This window comes from Gekko japonicus, unplaced genomic scaffold, assembly GCF_001447785.1.
Source record: "Gekko japonicus isolate JY-2015 unplaced genomic scaffold, Gekko_japonicus_V1.1 scaffold382, whole genome shotgun sequence".
Taxonomy (NCBI): domain Eukaryota; kingdom Metazoa; phylum Chordata; class Lepidosauria; order Squamata; family Gekkonidae; genus Gekko; species Gekko japonicus.
The window spans coordinates 1,000,224-1,018,194 of record NW_015168662.1 but is presented as its reverse complement, the minus strand read 5'-3'; the positions used below and the strand labels follow the sequence as shown (position 1 = coordinate 1,018,194).

The following is a 17,971-nucleotide window of genomic DNA, read 5'->3' as shown; positions in this document are numbered from 1 at the left end:
ATGAATAGAACCATATTCTAGGGATACATACAATCTCTATACTCAAAACACCATACTACAACTGCTGCCTTTAAAAAAAGATTTTCATATTATATAGCATAGTCATGGGAGTTTATAAGAACAATATTAAAACATGGTAAGCAAAAGCAACAGTTGAGAATGGTGATGATGAAGCAATTCTGTTCCCCACCCTGAGGATTAAAAACAGGGCAAGTTATAAAAATCACAATGTCATTTAACATTAAAGGCTGCATTCAACTACTGTTAAGTTTCTTTGCTGTAATTACAAGAACAGTATCACTTAGCAATTTTCTCTTTAAACTGACCTAAGCAAGTTCATAAGTTATTTGTTAGATTGAAGACATTGAATAAAACAGATCCAACCAAGCTGGCATTTTCTACAAGAAAGCCATGCTAGAGTTGTTCTTTAGCTACATGGTTCACAGTTTTGTAGAGTCCTCTAGAGTACAGCAATTAAACTTGTATTAGTTGCACAGTCTTCCAACAAGAAATCAATATCTGTTTGATTAACAAAAAAGCTTAGCCTCTGAAGGTTTCAGATCATTTTGTTCACATTTATCTTAATATTTCTTTCAATTTGTAGCTAAGCTCTCATGCAGAGGAAAGTAATGCTCATGTGTTAAGAGTACTAAAATGAAACTATGGTTTAATTAGCATGTATCCATCCCTTCCAAATTATAGCTTCAATCTAAAAATGGAGGGGGCATTCTACACTTTTAGTACAATGAAATTATATAAAATAACTAGTTTTCTCCAAAAAGGTGTACTTTAGTAACAGATAAGATTAGCATTAATTTTTATAAAACAAATCACAATTTTTCCAAAACAGAAAGCTTCCATAGAATTATACCCAAAATAAATATATTTGAATAAAAAGAATTTTTCTAAATTCTTATCTTGGTCACCAGTATACCACTAATACATATTAAAAGTCCTATTTGTAAACAGTAACATAACATATTTCAATACTATCAGGATTACTTTATTCCACAGACCATGTACCCTGTAGCACAAGATCAGTTCCTTCTGAAAAATGTTACTGTACAATATTGCAGTAATCATCTATTGATCACACACAAATGTATGAAGAAGCCATTACATACATAAATGAATACTGAATACAATTATTGTGCTTCTTGAAAAAGTGGAAAACACATTTCATAATCCAACATGCTGTTACTGTTAAATTACAAAATTAAATACAAATAAGAATAATTTCTTATTACAAATTACTGAATTACAGTGCTTAAAAGCAGTTCAATACGCTAATTCTGAATTTTTAGTATTATCCTAGCATTGAAGAATGATGTTTAATTAAAAGCAATGATTATTATGAACTCTCACCCTGACAGCACAAGTCAGACAGCTTTTGAAAAGCTAGTCCCAAAAGCTGACAACTAATTCCTATTAAACACTTTCTAATCTGATTTCAAAAGATATTTTCCACTAAGTGACACATCTGGTACAATAAGTGCCATTATGATTATATCTGTGTTTTCAAGATACTTCTTCCCATATAGTACATCTAATTTTCCCTAAAATAGGTTTCTTAATTATCCTTTACTGCTTCATGCTTCTCAGTCTCAACTCCACATTTATTAATTTTGAATTACCAATGCTGAGTATTCTTAGAATACATTACTTTATAAACAGATATAAAGTAATGATGCTGATTCACACAACTTGTTCTCTCTTCTCCCATACTATGCTTGGTATATCCTCAGTAATAACTCGAAGTCTGAACTCATCAAGAGAATGGAACAACTGACAAAAGGTACACATATACATGCAACATACTGCATATACATTTATTATTTATCAAAGTTCAAAACATATAGTTTTAAGATCTTGAGTTCAGCTAAATATGTTTTGAGAAATAGCATTCTGTGTTTACACAAAATACACCTCAACTCAAACTTTTACATTTACAACAATTCCATAGTAATTTTTAAAATACAGCAAAATAAATACCCTAAGAACGGTATTGATAAAAGGTGCCCGAGAGCACATAATTTTAGATTCCTGTGAAATTTCACAAGTTATGTTAACTATGCCCTACATAAGAATTTACAACAATTCCATAGTAATTTTTAAAAAAACAGCAAAATAAATACCCTAAGAACAGTATTGATAAAAGGTACCCAAGAGCACATACACTGACAGGATGAGAATGAATAGCTAAAACTTATACTTATCAAAAAAACCACATTGTACCTATGACTGGAGTAGCCCAGAAGTTGTCCTGCTACACAGCAATAGCCACACAACATCTCAAACAACACTAATGTATTTTAAAGCAAAATTGTTTCTGGTGCTCATCAAAAAAACAAAATAATACACATCATTAGAAACCAGCACTTGTCTCTCTAATGAGAAAAGTCACATACTCTATCTACAAAGCGACATCATTTACAAATCAGGCACTAGACCTTAATTGCAGGTTTTCTTCCTAACAGAGATATTCTGTTACAGAGATATTTTACCTGCTTAGTGCTGTAGTCTTTAATCATTTGTTAGACTTCAAACATTTTTATGTCAGATCGGTACAAAATATACACTGCTAGAATATTTGAGTAAAAATTGTTTGGACTTTTTTGTTATTGATTAAAACTGGCCAACAAATCATTAAATCCTTCTACCAAACACAGTACAACATATTTGCATATGTGATTTCAAAAGCATATTCTCCTCCTATATTCAGACCTTCCTTTATTACAGTACACTTCAGGAAAAGTTTGACTATGACCTCAAAATGTAGTGTTGGTTTTTCCCCACAAAGAAATTTATTCGAGAAATCTTTCCTAAAATTTTAAAGTCTCAAAATAAAAACATATGATAAAAATCTATTATACATTACAATGTGTGAGACCAATTTAGAATATGAATCAGATTAATTTAAGTTAACGCATTAAAGACAGTAACTTCAAGCATCCATGCTCTCATAGTAAAACTGTGGGGTTGTAAAGACACCATTTTGGCAAAAATGTTTACTTGTAAGATGACCATTAAATAAGTTCTATATGCACCAAATGTTAGCTTTAAATAAAGGTGAAAAATGTTAAAGCTATATTTAGAACTCAGAGGTTTTGTTTAGTAGTTAAACTAGTTTAATACCTTATAATAATTTGGTCAATAAGACTGAAACAAGAAGGTTTTGCTTATCAGTTGTGGACTTTTTCATTAATAGAACTTATCTAGAATCTATAGAAGTTCATAGAACGTCGCTAGGAACAATTTTTAAAGTCTGTACAAATTCTCAATAGCTTGAATCACTGAAAGTTCTCAGAGATCAATGTCTTTTCCAATGGTCATAAATTAACTTGGTAGATTAGAAAGTGTTCCAAGCTATTATTTTAAAAAAATTAAATACACAAAACAAAACCTTCTTTGCCTACAACAGTTACTAGTCCAACACTACTTCATCTAGTAAACCACTCAGATTTTTAAAGAGATTCCATACATGCAGAACTTCCTAAAGGAGTGATAATGTCATCTGGCTTACTCTTTCCAGGAAAATGCACTTCCTCTTAAAATATACTTAGAAGACACAACTGATATCATAACTCTGGATCCTCAAATACAAGTCATACAGTTATCCAGGTCTACAAAATGGCTTTAAAATGCATACTGTAAAAGATCACTAGAACTGATGTGGTACTCTAAAGGATTCAGCAGCTTATGTCACACGTACTTTGTGTTTAGAAACTTTTGTGTTACAAACTCTGTACTGTATCAAACAAATTTTCAATAGGAGTTTATGACAGGAATTGAAGACTACAGGTCTGATTCCTACTTACAATCCTATATGCAGTATCCTTTACTGGTTGATGAAGAATAACACTAGTTATTCAAGTGACATATTTAAAATAGATGGCATATACCAGCCATTTCTAAGCTTCTGTTAGCTTTCAGATCCCCATCATTTAAGTTAAAGTAGAAAAAAAGGCTTATGGTGAAAGTGAAGTCATTAGCAAAACAGAAACAAAAAGATGTGCATGTTTCTGTAGTGTTAATAGAAAACCTGTCTGCTAATGAAATGATACGATTTAAAAAACAAGTTACTGGAAAACTTGATGTTTTCTTGCAAAACTCTAAGTTTTTACTGGAAAACTTGATGTTTTCTTGCAAAATAAGTTTCAATAGCATTCTACACAACTGTACAACTCATTTCCAAGGAAGGTGTAGGTAACATATGAACACTAAATAGTAAGGCTGCAGTCCTATGCATCCTTGACATTTAAGTCCCACTGGTCTCTGTGGAACTTACAGAATGAGGCTGCAAGTGAACTGGATGACAGCAAACTAGATTTGCTTGGTATATGAAACAAAAAGTAAGTACAATTGATGAAGTTCCTCTCAAAATGCAGTCCATCCTTCGGACTACCTGCTATTTGAGACCAATTTAGATTTCAATCTAGGTACCATAAGAGCAAATGACTTTAATGAAAATGTAATTGTGCATGAGAAGCACATGATCTGATAGCAATTATTTTTAAAGTAGCATTATACTCTCCAGTAGCATTTCAACAAACATGTAGACTACAAATAAACAAAGTTTCATATCACAAAACACAACAAAAGTTATCATGGATATCTTCCAGAGGTTGACTCCAACAAAACAAAATAACTTTGTACCAATCAACAAACATGAGACACATCTATAACAAGTTTGTTTTCATTCTGAATCACATTTATCAAAACCAAATCCAGGGATGCCGCCTGTAACTATAAATGGGCACCCCAGCTGTTTAAATACTCCAAGACTGGAAGACTAAAGGTAAGCGGCTTACTGTGCTGTACTCAGACCCTTTATTAAAAAAAACAGTTTTAAAATAGATTATCAGTTAAAATGCAAACCTATAAGACTAAAGATATTCAAACAGAAAGAGTCCACACTTATCCATGCCTACAAAGCTAGTTTAAATTTATACTACAAGAGCTACTAGACTTCACACATTGCATTATGGAATTCAGAACTAACAGGACAACTGTACAGTTTAATATTAATCAGCACTAAACTACTTTCATTTCTGCTTACATCCCATTCCAAAAATCAATTTCTAGGCATAAAACTTTAATTAAATTGCAAAGAACACACTCTAAACGAGTTGTTAAACATACCCCCCCCCAAGAAGGCTTGAGTTCAAAGATTTAATATCTCAGGCAAATAGGAAAAACCCATGAATATTTACACTTAGCAGCTCCATTTACTTTAGGCAACACCACTTAGTGTGTGGAAACTCACTTGCCTTCATCTTCACATTTTTACCAATGCAAGACCAATGGTTTGATTTAGCTTGAGATTCTGCATAGGTGAGGACAGAGAGAAGAAAAGAGGAGCTGTCTCTTTAAGATACACAGCTCTGTCGCTGATCCCACGTGGAAACCAACATCACCAGCACTTTCTTACCAACTTCAATGTGATGCAAGACAAGGCATCATTTTTATAAATAAAATGAGAACACTGGAGATTATGTATGAAAATCACACAAGTGGAATAACCACTCCAGGGAAAGTCACCAGTTCTCCCCCAGAACTGGTGACCTCATGATGGTACACATTAAAAAAAAAAAATCTCTATGGCACGTTACCTCAAGCCCATGCTATTCTTAAAGAATGTACTTCATAGTCAGAAAACAGAAATAACCTTGGGATCCTTAGGCAGCAAAGGCACCAACCGGAAGATTTACTCTTTTGCTTTACACATCCGAATGAGAATCGGGGAAAGGCAATGCATAGGTATTGCATTTCCCGCCACCTCCCCCTTCTTCTATCCGACCCTCCCCACACACACACACAAACAAAAGACATGAAAGTAAGGTACCAAGCGGCAAATGCAGCATTTGTCTTCTTTGCAATTGCTCCACGTTGTCCCAAAGTTGTGTATCTCGTGCATTCCCACCTCCCGCCACCATTCAAGGGAGAAGGGGGGGGGGTCACGTTCTCGCATTGTCGGGAACGAGCTGTAAAAGGGCTTTTGCCTTTCCAAAGTAGTCATCAACAACAAAAATAGGCATCAATATTAACTCCTTGCTCTCTGAGAGCTTAAAACCCGACATAAGAAGACGCGAGGCTGAGCCTGATCTCCTAGGAAGAAACTGGAGATCGTATTTTATTTTGGGCAATTTTGGAGAATTTTTTGGCTATTTTTTATTTTGTTATATGTCTCAGTTCTCCCTCCATTTTGGTTGTTTATGATACTGACAACAAGCTGTCCCTGCTCTCTCTCCGGATCTCTCCTGCTTTCAGTTAACGAACCCCCCCCCCGCCTCTCCCCAATGCAACCCACCCTCCAATCCTGCTTGCTTTCATGTTCTGAAACCCACACAAGAAGAGAAGAGAAAGCCTCACGGGCCGGTCGGAGCTAGAAAAGCAGGCAATTTCGTTTCTTTATAGGGTGGGGAAGAAAGGGGGGGAAACTTTTGTCCAATAAAAAGAGAGAGGAGAAGGGCGCTGCATGCCCCAAAGTGACTCCAGATCCCCCTCAAGCTTTAGGCAAGGGGGTCCCTGGCGCCCACTCCAGAGAGTGCAACCCCCCCGGAACGTTTTTGGGCAAAATGTGGCCGGTTTGACGCTTCGGGTGAATTTATATTAATTTTCTCTCATTTTTGGGCACCACGGGCTCTAATGTCTTCCGCTCCCTTCTGGCTGCTACCGCTGCTGTCACTATACTCACAGCTCAGACTCTGGAGCTGAGCGAAGGAGGGGGGGGAGGAAAGAGAGACACACACCGAGAGCAGAAGGTGGGAAGGGGGCAAAGCCAGAAACTTTTCTCCAAGTTACATCCGAAGCCCCCCATCCACTAAGCGAGAGACGAGGGGGGAGCTCGCGAGAGGAGACCCTCTCCGTACAGCCCTCTCAAGAAGACCAGAAGGAAGGGGGGGGGGGAGAGAGAAGAGAGGGAAACTCCAGTCCAAGAGCTGAGAAAAAGTGAGCCTTATTCTTTGGGCGCTCTCTCACTTCGCGCTTTGGAACCCACACAAGAAGGACGGCAGAGCCCCGAGGTGCGAGGGACGGAGATGGAGCCGCACAAACTTTTTCCTCGCGGCCGCCGCCGCGCCGCTCTCTTCGGTCCCCCCTCCTTCCCCTCCTCCTCCCCCTTCAGAATTTAAATAACCCTAATATTTTGAACCCCGGCTCCTGACCCCCAAATCCATTGCAAACTCACCGCGGGAGCCTCAGCATCCCCTCGGCGCCCTCTTCCCGCCTTTTACAGGGTTCTCCGATTTTTCTGTAATTTTTTCCCCATATTTCGGGCTGGACGCGGCGGGCCTGGAAATTGTTTGCTTTCCCCTCTTTCCAGCAGCCATTGTAGTGTATGCGCTGCGGTGCAGCTCAGCCTGCCGCACACGCCGCGCCCACACCGCCAGCCGCCCACACGCGCCGCGGGTTGGACACCTCCCCCTGTCACTCAGCTCTCGAGCCTCACCCAGACGGCGGCGCCTCTGGCCCTGGCGCCTGGTCGGGTTGGTCGGAGGAAACGCCGCTCGAGAGAGGCGGAGGTGGAACCCGGCGCGGATAGGCGAGCATAGCGCGCCCTCGCGACTGTCACTCCAAGAGCTCGGGCAGAATTGATTGGGCACAGGCCTTGTCCGTTTCTCTCGAGTCGCGGAGCCCATAACTGGGGTAGGCTGCGCCGCTTATAAGGTAGCTGCCCAAGCCGTTGACGTCTTTCGAATTGGAGGCTAGCGCTCAGTCCGTGCGCGAGCTGGGTTCGTAGCTGCGGAGGTGAGCTGCGCCTCCCGCGGAGTCGTACCTGGGAGCTGTTTTGCGCGCATGGAGCCGTTTTAGCGGTAGTGCGCTGACTTAGCTAGGGTCACCAGCCCCCGGCGCCTCCTGAGTGACGGGAAAACTACCCAGGCTGATTCCCTCCTCCCCAGTGACCGGCTCTTTTCGTGGATCATGCGGGGCGGGAACGCGCTTAGTCGGCGTCTCGAGGGGGATCCGAGAGCAGAGGTGAGGTCGGAGGGGCGCGGTAGGTAGGCCCAGCCATCGCGGGTACGCTGTCTGCCTGGAGGAGCCTTCGCTGGGTTAGAGAAGCAGCCGGTTTGGTAGAAGTGGTGGGCCTGCGAGGCGCCGGTGGGTGGTGAAGTATGTCGTCCGTGGCTCCTCTCCTGCCGCCCGCCCGTCAGGGCTTCCTTCTCTTCCTCCTTTTGCCCTTCCCGGCTGGGTGTCCTTCGCCGTGGCTTTGCAAGAGGGGGGTCCCTGGCATCTTTAGGGCGAAAGAGAACTCGGGTAAGCGAGTACTGAGAGAGAGACCTTTTCCTGCCTGCCTTCCAGGGACACAACAGTGCTGAGCTGGACGGATCAAGGGTCTGACTCGACGTGAGGCAGCTTCACCTGCATGTGGGGGCAAGAAGGAGGATGTGACCCCCAACTTTGCTTTCCTTGCGCGAGTGCTCAGTGCGTGGGGGCTTCACGCTAGTTGCAGTACTTTTAGAAGACGCTTGGATCTGTAGGGGGCTTTGGATTGAAATTGGGGAGGGGAGGGGGCGTTTAGAGCCCAAGTCGCAAGCGGGATCCTCCCTCCTCATTCCTGTTGCTTAAACGCCACCTTATACCTTCAAGCTGTTTTAGTGAGTTATTATGGGGAATGCAGCCTCTCCGCCATTTGGAGGGGCTTTTGGCCTCCCAGTGGAGTTCCCAAGAGTTTCTGCTTGGCCATTGCTGGCTTAGATGATCCTCTGGTCCAAGGGGGCTGTCTTTATGGAATATCACGTGGTCGCAACTAATTAAATGCTGCATGCAGCAAGGTTAACATGAAAATTTAACGAAGGTAGAGGCTGCCTGCCTGCTGCAAGTTTGGAGCGCCTCCTGTCAATATAAGTAATTCTTTCTTGGGGCTCTGTGTGTCTTTTCACTTCCAGGAAACAAATGGTTGTGTGTTGATGTTCTCCCTTTTCACCTGGCATTTAGCTGTTCCGTCAAAAGTTAAGACAGACCCCTCTAAACTACAAATATCTATTGGGGTGTTACCAAGTTTGGAAACCTAAAAACAGGGATAGTTATATTTTGGTAGTTGAGTTGGATCCAGCCAGCTTTCCCTCTCAGTGTCACATACTTCATCTCCTTTCTGCAGTCCCTGTCCCACCTGGCTTTTGACCATTCAGATCTACAGTCCCCAGCAAAGCCTTTTAGGTGACCAAAGGGGCCCCCTTCCTCACTTTTACAGCAGGTGAAAAGCTGGTTGGATCCAAACTCATATATTTAAGATTTTCTACCCAATTATGAAAGATGCAGACTTTCAGTGTGGACTAATAAGAAAATAAACCCTTGGGGCGGTTACTGTCAGAATCTACATCAGGAAGAATGAGATAAGTAGGTGACTAACGCCCTACTACTTTGTGTGGAAAACCACAATTTATCACTACCAAAATACATGGATCCCAAGTTATTTGTAAATGGTGCTTGTGTGTGACACACAGTGACATCTCACCATTTCCCTTGGTGGGCAATGAAACTCTTTATTTTCTTCGCACTACTCAAATGCTTTCTATCACTAAAATGTTTTTCTCAGGCTACATGACTAGCCTTTTTCCCTTTTACATTTTGAGAGCAGGCGAATGCAGTGGTATTCCCTTGGGTGAAGGCTTCCATGTGGAAGCAGCCTAAACTGTCATGTCAGAGTTTACTTACTGCACAAAAACAGCCTTGTAAATTTCAAAGCTTCTGCCATTGCTGACATACTTAATTACTGCCAAAAACATTTTCACAGGTGAAGGCAGGAGGAAATATTCTGGTAGGTCTAAATAGAAAAAAACAGCCTGGGGCCAGTGGCTGAAAGAAAACTTGTTGTCTGCACATTAGTATTAATGGGTATGTTAAGAAATCAAATTTTAGCATGGTTAAGCACTCTAGACAAGTGTTTGGATTTGATCCCATGTTCGTAGACTTAGACATTTCACTAAATAAAACCATTGCTCTAAAGGGAATATTGAGATTTGGTAATGAGCCATGTACAGTCTTTAATTTAAAAATTGCTATCAAAATATTAAGGTCTCCTTAGATATGAGACTTGCATTGCAATCCTAAGCATAGTTATGCTATTTTAAACCCATTGATTTCTCTGAATGTAGAAGTGTGTAAATCTGCTTTGGACTGTACTATAGATCCAGTAATACTGAACAAAGCTTGATCCATACTGTTGCTACAGCTGTGTGGTTACTTGAATGGCATAAAATTAAGTATTGTAGTTTCTTACTAATATCTGTATTTTAAATCATTTAGCTTTTTGCAGACATTTTTTATGAACAGTATAAAGCAAATAGAGGAATATACATATGGATGATATTCTGAAATGAGCCAGAGAATGCTAGGTTCTTGGATGTGGAAATACAGTGTGCCAGCATCTAGGAATCTGAAATTCTTCTAATCCTACTTTAGCTCTAGTGTATTAAAATGGCTTGTGTTTTGTATTACACGTGAACAGTCTTCTCTTCTGAAGACTGCCTTGGACTGGTTGTACATCTTAAGGAAATTGCAAGTCTACCATTTATCTGACCCTGATCCCATTGCTGCCAGTGTACTTAGAAGGCTGCCTTCTTCCTGCTGTCAGATCGCAGAGTTTCTTGTTTTGAGAAGAACTGATATTTCCCGAAGAACTCATCTGTTGTTGCCCCTTTACAACTGTGTAGCTTGCACCCAGAAAGAGAAGCAAAAGGGTTACATGTAAGTAACTATTAAAATTTACACGAATAGGTCTATCATATGGAAAAGGGAAGAGAGAACCTTCAATTTAACACTTAACAACTAAGTCCTAGTCAGCAGAACAATTTTAGTTCTCAATGCTGATGTATCCGTTCCTTACTGGCTAGTGCTCTCAGGTTATCTGAAAGCTAGGTGAATGCAAGCTCTCAGAACAAGGGAAAACTGATTATATTCTCGTTATTATAAAACTCAGAGGCCCCCAGATAGGCACAAGAAGGGCTTGGCTTCTAAAGCTCATGAACTCCCTGGAGTACCTGCACTGATTCCAGTTTTTAAAATGGTAATCTAGAATTTTTACTAACATGAGTAGGGTGTCTAAAATGCTTAAAACTGTGGTTTAAAATATTTAACTAAAATTCCAGAAGAGAAACTATTTCACAAGAGGTTTCCTCAGTTTTTCTTAAAATGTTAATTCTTGGGGGGGAAATGACAGGAGTGTTTTCCTTCCTTAATTTTCCCGTCTTTCATATTCTTGTGTGAGAGTGATATACCTGGAATCAGTAGCCCAAATAGTTAATCTCGGTTATCCAGTGTGTTAGATATCCAATGTGGTGAAGTGGCGTACTCCCCAGCATCTGTCTCATTAATGAAAACTCTTAAATTAAGAAGTATGTGATAATATTAATTGCAAAAATTTCTTAGTAGAGCTGAAGACGCAGCTTTATAAACATTCACTACTTTTAACATCATATTTCAGTAGGAAAAGAACTTGTTAAATTCTAACCAAGATGGATTGTGTTTTTTAGGAAACTATCAGCCACCTTCATTTAGTAGCTGTGTTTATTTAAAAAACCCCAAAACTTCATGCCCAGAAAACAGCAACGACTTCTAGATGATGATACCAATCCCTGTTTATTGGTAAGAAACTGAACTTTAATATATTACTGATTATGACATTTCAGCTTATTTTTCTATATTTAATTAATTTGTTTTCTCTTTGAAACAAATGTGTCTGCAATGTTCACATGATGTATTACCAAAAGATAGCTAATGGGATTTCTTTTGAATCTATAGCTTAATGCTTTCAGCTAACTTTACCCTGGTAAGTGTTTTGGAGTCTCATCTCAGTAAGCCTTTCATGTGCAGCCTAAACCCAGGATGTTTACTTAGACACATATCCCAGTGAGCGTAGCACAATATGCTTTTTGCTATGTGTTCTTGGGTTTGCCATCTTGGTATTCAGCAGTATTTCACTCCGTGTGTACATCATTTCTGAAAACTGGTTGTGAAAATTTTAAGTATGATTGTGAAATAAAATTAGATCTTTGGTCCCTGTTGGCTCTTTAACTGTAATTTATTTTCATATTGAAGGAAACAGATGCTTCTAGAAAGTGTATGGATGACAATAAGTACAATAGAGATATGTGTACTGTCCATTTTTTAAGATACAGAAACTGCAGAAAATTTTGGGTAAGTATGCTTGGGAAACGTTCTCTATTAATTGCACTGTGATATTCTTGCATATGTGTAGTGTTCATATCTGAATGTTCATGATCGTTCCATAAAATGGCTATATTTTGAGACTACATTTAACAATGAAAAATATTCTACTTAAATTGAAAGTGTGTCAGTTACAGTATGTGTTAGAGATAGCATATTACAGCATAGAAAAATGTTTTCTTGCCCAGTGCTTAGCAGTGTGATCTTAAATTGAAAACTAAGCAGATCAGTTTTTAAAACTAACATCATCATCTTTAATATATATCAACACGCTATTTAAACCAAGTATAGGTGCATATTTTTGCCAGGTGTGCAGACGAGATTCTTTTCAGTGGGATCGTGGAACTTATTGAGTTGGTTTAGTCATAACATATAACCATGGTCTAATTAAACTAATGATAACTAATTCATCATCTGAACTTTAGGGTTCCGACCAGAATCTGAAGTTTGAGGATGAAGTTAGTTTATTAACTATGGTCACCACGGTTTTGTATTACATATAGCATCTTGGCTTAATCCTTGTTTGTTTCCCATCAGCGCTTCATGCTCACCTCACCAACTGAGTTGCATGGAAAGAGCAGCTCACAATGAAACCACTCTTACCTCACTCTCACTAGAATTAAGCCTGTCCCTGCCTTCAGTTCCCAGTTTATCTAATAATATACCCCTCTCTTCATCCCAGCTCTCTGAAATACACAACTTGGCAAGCCTCTTCCAGGCATTTGTAAGGAAAAAAAGAAATTCCTGTGGTACCCTGGCTATCTTGAATGCCTGTGTTCCAGCAACAGGGCATTTTATATAAGTGTCCTGTTTGTACTCTAGGTATATGGCAGGCACACTGTGGTTCATAGAGGCAGAAACATGCCAGGGCAAATGAGTAAGACTGAGGGATGAGAGCCAATATAAGTGTCCTGTTTGTACTCTAGGTATGTGGCAGGCACACTGTGGTTCATAGAGCAGTCTGCTGCAAGCCTAGTATTTACCTTAGAGCAGAGATGAGATAGTTGGGATGAGTTTTTTTAGTTGTCATGGTTTGCACTGAAATTGGCAGTGAGAGTTTATTTTCTTGGGGGTTGGGTGAAGAAAATGTTAGTATGAAAGCCTTGCCAATTCTTGGCTGAGCTCTGAATGGGGTGGGAGGTGCAACTTGGCAGCTGACTGCCATTCTGCGAATGGACTTGAATTTTCACATCCTTCTGCTGTCACTGGTAAGCAAGTTGGTGATATCGTATAGCTTTTCCATCCGTTAGCCACATTCCCAAGATAGTGAGTGCATGTATGATCCATGTACAGCTGATATTTCTTCATACATATACTGAATAATTCTCATGTTCAACATGTGTACAGCTGAATGCATGATTTAAACCCCCTATTCAGGTACTTGTCATTGGTTTCATTAGTAAAGTGAGTGTGTGTTCTTTCTTGCGGATTGACCTGCACGTGTACATTCACTGTAACATGTGAACAGGGTTCATGCGGCATGCTAGGATAGCAACTCAGTCTCGAGCAGGGAGGCAGAAGAAATAGTGACAATGTTGAAGCAAAGATTTTCACTGATCATCCGTCTACAAGTTGATCCATGGTATCACTAACCACAGTTGAAATCAAGCATGATTTTGTGCTATGCCTGAAACAGCCCAGTGCAGATCAGGGGTTGGCTAGTGAAGCCTGCCAGTGTGTGAGTTTTTGCAGATAATATAAGTTAAAGCTCTACCGGAGTAGAGAGAGCAAGGAATAGCTAAACAGTGCAGTAACACATTCTTTATTTCCCAGGTTAGCCCAGAAAGGAACTTTTCAGGCTGATAGCCTTATGAAAGCTAAAATTGAGCCCCCTAGACACCATTGCATCTCAGACTCCTCTCCTCAAAATAGAAGACAGAAAAGTCAAATGATGGTTCTCTGTGGGTATTTCTGGGACTGCAATCACTTTCTGGTTCAAATGTGCAGGCTGCCAGTTGGCCATTGCTAACTGGAGATCATGAGCAGCCTACTTGATATTCATTCTGTTTTTAATTCTTTATATTTTTCTAATTTAACCAGCTTATTTCAGTCTATCCTTGGCATCTTCCTGGCAAGATGCTTCAATTATGAATTAGCTCAAGCATTGCAACTTCTTGTTGTTGTTGTTTAGCAAAGAGATTTTCTTCCTGCTAGTAAATACATTCTGGGAGTCTGATACTTAAAACATTTTAAAATGTATTTGCTAAAAATGGAATTGATTTAACTTGGTATTAACATACAAGTTCTTGTATTCCTAGAACAGTATCGTGATACAGAGAAGACAGGATGGAATAGAACCAGCTATGCCTACAGCAAAAGAAAGAAAAAACGTCCTGGAATCAATGGAAAGACTACCCTATTAATAGAGCAGTGTTACTGGTTTAAGATGTATGGAGGCTTTACTGTAAATAAGGTGTTTTGGAAAGAATGTTGAAAACTGCCATTATAGAGCGACAAGCTGTTGTCTTGTTAAATTCTCCTATGTACCATTCTTCTGAACTACAATGGCCCCGGTCACACGGCAAAGTTGCCGCGGGAAAGGCACGGAAGGTGGGTGGATTATCCGGGCGCTATCACACCCCAACATCTGGGAAGTGGAGCGCACCCGTGGCTTACCGCCAACAATGCGCATTTAAAAACTAGTACCTCCAAGGTACTAGTAAACGTTTGCCACGGGCTGCCTCCAGACGCCCGTGGTGTGATCGTGCCGGTTATTCCCCTCCGGTCCCTCGTTTACCCTCCGGTGCTGAGGGAAGGACTCATGGTGTGCCACCAGCGCATCTGATCGCATTATCACGGATCAAACTGCGCCGGGCAATTAGCCACACCTCCCCCCCGCACGATATCCGGCCCGTGTGACCGGGGCCAATGTAGGTTACTCCCATCTACAAGCTGTTTATATCCCAACTAAAGCAGAAATGTGAAGTTTTGGTTCTATCAAAATGAAGAGCTTTGTTGCATGTAGCAGAAATTCATTAATAAATTCTGACCTTTTATAACAATGCTTTTTTATTCTTAGTGATGGAAAGATGTTAGCAATTTTTACATCACATACTCCCATCACCAATGGCTGTAGGCCAGAACAAAGTTTAGCTGCAATCCTTTGCAGGAATTCTGTTGAAAGCAATGGCCTTGGGCCTGAATAACCATACCATTGAACATTCACATGCACACCCATGAAGCTAGGCCCTCACCTGGGCAATAGGCACGTAAGCCATGAGAATTACTTGGCAAACGGTATAGGTAAACAAATAGCCCTTTTCTGTATATTATCCGTGGCCTAGTTGTGAGTTCAGTTCAGAAGACCTTTGAAAGGAAGGAAGATAGCTGCTGCAGTACTACACTGCACACAATATTGGAGGCTTTTGAGTAGTGCTATAGTATCCTAGTTTCCCTGCTCCCATGATCCCTAGAATAACTTTGGAGGGGGTTGAATCCAATCCCATCTTTTGATTTTGTTTTGCTCTTCGCACACAAGTGGCACAAAGCACAAATACTCCCTTTTGTACAAACACCTGTATATGGATCCAGCACTGTGTGTTACAGCCTCTGTTAGAGTAGGGGAGAAAGCCACTACAGTCAAACTGGGTTTCCTGGTACCTGCCCAGTGTTTAGTTTATACCTGCAGTCTGGATTAGAGTATCTGCAGAAGTTCTGAAATAATGGTATATCAGCTGCCCTTATAAGAACTCTACAACATAGCTGTCCTCTAACAGAGCCGGGGCTTTTTTGGCCCTAGCTCTGATTTGGTGGAACTCTGCCAAATAACATCAGGGCCCTGTGGGATTTAAGGCAATTCTGCAGGGCCTGCAAGGTGGATCATTTGTTCTGCCAGGCTTTTGATTGAGTGCAAACCAAGAGGAGAGATCATGGGATGGAGGTAAGGATGAGCAAAACAACGAGATATTATGCCAAAAGAAATATCTGCAGACTCATACGCTCTTATCCAATATTCAGTTTATTGGAGCTGATCAATTCCTCAGGAATCCCGAAAAAAAATGGGTCCAATAAATTTGAATTTTACACATTCACAACTTTGTCAGAGTGTGTAGTGTTGAAATTTCAATATCTTATATGGTGGTTTCCTAGTTAACATAAGAACCCAGCTGGAAAAGACAATGGTCCATCTAGTCTAACATCTTGTTTCAGATAGGGGCCATTGAATTTCCCTGGAGAGCCAACAAGCAGAACATAGAGGCCCAAACTCTCCGTTTATGTTGCCTTCTAGCACTAGATTTATTGCCTTAATATAGAGGTTCACCTTGCAAACCATGGCTAGTGGTGTGCAAAAAAAAAAATCTGTAAAATTCAGATTTATTGAACCCAATTTTTTTTTTGAGAAACCCGTGCCAAGGTGCCCAAAACCCCAAAACCAACAGAACTTTGTTCAAACCAGAGAATCTCTGCTGCAGCATAGACTGAGGGAACATGTTTGTGCATTGCCAATACCAGCCAGGCCCAGCAGCAGAACCAGAGCAATCTGCCCCCCCACACAACCTGTGCCAAGGTGCCAGCTGCCAGTCAGTGCCCAAAACCAACAGAACTTGGTTCAAACCAGAGAATCTCTTCAGACTGCAGCAGCAGCCTACAGACTGAGGGAGCATCGTGCATTGCCAATGCCAGCCAGGCCCAGCGGCAGAACTAGTCCAGAGCAATCTCCCCCCCCCCACAATCTGTGCCAATGTGCCAGGCAGTGCCCAAAAAAACCCCAAACCAACAGAAGCAGACAATCTCTCCCTCTGCAGCACCAGCAGCCTACATAGGGAGCATGTTTGCATTGGCAGCCATGCTCAGCAGCAGAACCAGAGCAATCTCCCCCCCCCCACAATCTGTGCCAATGTGCCAGGCAGTGCCCAAAAAACCCCCAAAACCAACAGAACCAGTCTTTCCCTCTGCAGTAGCAGCGGCCTAGGGAGCATGTTTGCATTGCCAGCCATGCCCACTAGCAGCAGAAGAACCAGAGCAATCCCCCCACCCAACAACCTCTGCGCCAGTCACTGCCCAACCCCAAATGTTACTGGACTCAGGTCAAACAACAAGAAGCCCTGCCCACTAATGTCTCAGAAAGTGAGATGGAGGGGGTAGGGTCTATCTGTCCAGTGAACCTCCTGTCTCGCAGCAGTACACCAACACCTGCCATCACTGCCTGCCTCGGTGGAGGAGGCTTAGCCTAGGTGTGGCAGCCGCCATTCATCACAGGCTCTCCCTCCCTTATCCCACCACGCCTCTGCAGAAAAAGAAAGTTATATTTTTCAATAACCAATGTTACCTCTAAGCTGAGTTAGTGTGAGCCAGCTCACAGTTTTCTAGTCCACCGGCTCACAACTTTTCATCTTAGGCAGGAAGGATGCCTCCGGAGCAAACTTACTTATGCAGTAGCCAAATCACTCACTCCAGTAGCTCACAAGATTTTCAGCTCACAAGATTCCACAGCTTAGACTCCAGGGACCATTGCAATGCACACAACATGTATTTACAGTATGGTGCTCCTGTGTGTGGCGCTGCTGGTTTCTGGCTGGCCTCTACCCTACTCTACCATTGGAGAACAATTAGTGTGATGCTGTTTTATTATTTTCAGCATGCAATTTTGGTTTGGGGTGGCTGCTGGCCGTGGAACTTAGGTGTATACACGCACCACCCTCAACATCACCCTGCACTGCACGGTAACCACAGGGTCTGTTGAGGTATTTCTGCTGCAGGTGGGATGGATGGAAGTGGGGAGATTGGTGGGGCATTTCTGTGCCAATCAAAATGGTCATGGCCCTGGCTGCTACTTTGCCCTAGCATCTAGTTTTAATCATGG

General features: G+C 41.3%; 2 protein-coding genes across 2 annotated transcripts in view; one reads left to right on the top strand and one right to left on the bottom strand.

Annotated features, from left to right (window-relative positions):
- PLAG1 (PLAG1 zinc finger) overlaps positions 1 to 7,318 on the bottom strand; it is a 41,713-nt gene extending 34,395 nt beyond the window's left edge. The window contains exon 1 of the mRNA XM_015415277.1: positions 7,190 to 7,318. The gene's annotated coding sequence lies outside the window, so the exon portion shown is untranslated. The remainder of the gene's footprint in view (positions 1 to 7,189) is intronic.
- A 354-nt stretch (positions 7,319 to 7,672) lies between these two features.
- CHCHD7 (coiled-coil-helix-coiled-coil-helix domain containing 7) lies at positions 7,673 to 14,733 on the top strand. Its single transcript, XM_015415271.1, has 5 exons — positions 7,673 to 7,977; positions 10,543 to 10,689; positions 11,475 to 11,586; positions 12,040 to 12,138; positions 14,427 to 14,733. The coding sequence occupies exons 3-5, from the start codon at positions 11,533 to 11,535 to the stop codon at positions 14,529 to 14,531; spliced, it is 258 nt and encodes an 85-aa protein (XP_015270757.1). The 5' UTR covers positions 7,673 to 7,977; positions 10,543 to 10,689; positions 11,475 to 11,532; the 3' UTR covers positions 14,532 to 14,733.
- The last annotated feature ends 3,238 nt before the right edge of the window (positions 14,734 to 17,971 follow it).

Coding starts and splice junctions, on each gene's coding strand:
- CHCHD7 (XM_015415271.1), top strand. CDS start 11,533: ATGCCCAGAAAACAGCAACGACTTCTAGATGATGATACCAATCCCTGT. Junction 11,587..12,039: donor ATACCAATCCCTGTTTATTG/GTAAGAAACTGA, acceptor TTCATATTGAAG/GAAACAGATGCTTCTAGAAA. Junction 12,139..14,426: donor GAAACTGCAGAAAATTTTGG/GTAAGTATGCTT, acceptor TTGTATTCCTAG/AACAGTATCGTGATACAGAG.